Source organism: Microtus ochrogaster, chromosome 26, assembly GCF_000317375.1.
Source record: "Microtus ochrogaster isolate Prairie Vole_2 chromosome 26, MicOch1.0, whole genome shotgun sequence".
Lineage (NCBI taxonomy): Eukaryota > Metazoa > Chordata > Mammalia > Rodentia > Cricetidae > Microtus > Microtus ochrogaster.
The window spans coordinates 4,385,196-4,386,988 of NC_022025.1; the positions used below are offsets into that span (position 1 = coordinate 4,385,196).

Below are 1,793 nucleotides of genomic sequence, written 5' to 3' on the forward strand. Positions count from 1 at the left end.
CCTGCTCCAGCCAGCTCTGCTCCCTCCCCTGCTCTGCCTGCTCCCTCCCCTGCTCCAGCCAGCTCTGCCTGCTCCCTCACCTGCTCTGCCTGCTCCCTCACCTGCTCCCTCACCTGCTCTGCCTGCTCCCTCACCTGCTCCCTCACCTGCTCCCTCACCTGCTCCAGCCAGCTGTCTGCTCTGCAGTTGCTATGCTTTTCTGTGACTCCAACTGTGAACCTCCCCGTTCCCTCAGCATGAGCTCTCCTGCTCTGTCCAATTGTTGCTTGAGGTTCTGGGGCTTAGGTGGACAAAGTGACAAGAATTTTGACCTGTGGACTGTTTTGATATAGGCCTTTTTTCTTAACCTGTGGCCCAGGCTTCTATTTTCAGCTAGCTACTAGACATATTTGTGTCAGGAGGTCACAGACAGAATCAAACCTAAACATTGTTTTCTCTCCCACCTTTCTTCCTCATGCCCCTTTTCTGGTTCTGATATCACTCAGTGTGGAAAGCCGAAAGTCACCATAGACCATATCCTTCACTCTTACCTGTACATGGAAGCAGTCACAGGCTATGGAAATGTCCACTCCTGTGCCCTTCCTCTCTGTCCTGTTCTGTAACCTGTTACAACTCCTATCCATACTAGCAGGTACCATGGATGTTCACCTTCCATGTGCTGTTCTACGTTACACTGCTGCCAAAGCTGTAAATTCTGTTTGCGGTGTCCCCCCCCCCCCCCCCGTCACATCTTCCTTGGCTCGCTGTCACCTTGTTTAGGTCTGTCATCATAATATGCAGCAACACTTAGTTTGACAAAGCATCTGCAGGCTCCTTCAGAGCGGCGCTCTTGTGTGAGCTTCCAACCTTCTATGCTCCTCCTGCTTCCTGTGTCCTCCCAGCTGTCTCCAGCCTGGCAGATTTCTACTATTACCGAGCACGAGTTCATGGACTCTGTTGGTGTCAGCACCTGTTTCCTCGTGTACATGTGTGTCTATATAACCTTGTGTCATTTTGTTTTTCCAGCACAGCTTAGTATCCTCCAGTACCTCTTGTACGGAAACCATATTAAGACAAATCTCTGAAGTAACAGGGCATGTTAACCAACTAACTGAGGAAAAGAACAACTTACGGAACATTATTATGCAACTGGAAGAACAGATAAAGTTTTATCAACAGACAAGTGCTGATAGAAATTGTGTAAGTTTGTTTTTAGAAGTAATTCAAAACTAAGAATTTCTCCCTAGTTCTATTTTTAACCATAGTATAAAAATTCCATGTATGACTCTTATTAGGATATGTGGAATATATTATATACAATGACAACAATAATAAAAATTCTTATTATTAAGGGACACTTCTTTACCACACTCTGGGTTTTATGTGCGGGGGCGGGGGATGCGTGTGTGCGTATGTATGTATGTGTATATGTATGTGTGTGCATATGTATATGTGTGTATGTATATATACACACACACACACACACACACACACATATATATACGCACACACGCACCCACACATAGAATTGCTCATCTGCATCCAGCCTTGTACCTGAGGAAACCAACTCATATTCAATCTAAGGTCTAAAGATGTTTGTGTCACTGAAAGCAGACACACTGAAAGAGATGTTCAAATGCAGATACTAAGTGTTATTGTCATCAGTTACTACTTACTACATTTATGACCAAGTGAAAGATGATGTTAATCTGAGCATGGAATCACATGCCTTTAATCCCAGTACTCTAGAGGCAAAGGCAGACAGATCTCTGTGAATTCATGGTTAGTCTGGTCTACATTACCAAATCTCTGAC

At 44.8% G+C, this 1,793-nt stretch overlaps 1 protein-coding gene across 5 annotated transcripts in view; it reads left to right on the top strand.

Annotated features, from left to right (window-relative positions):
• Window positions 1–1,793, top strand: part of Akap9 (A-kinase anchoring protein 9) — a 132,126-nt gene that overhangs the window by 121,528 nt on the left and 8,805 nt on the right. For all 5 annotated transcript variants that reach the window (XM_013350436.2, XM_013350435.2, XM_005358314.3 and 2 more), the window contains one exon: window positions 1,006–1,179. In XM_013350436.2, the coding sequence (XP_013205890.1) occupies window positions 1,006–1,179 (174 nt within the window). The remainder of the gene's footprint in view (window positions 1–1,005; window positions 1,180–1,793) is intronic.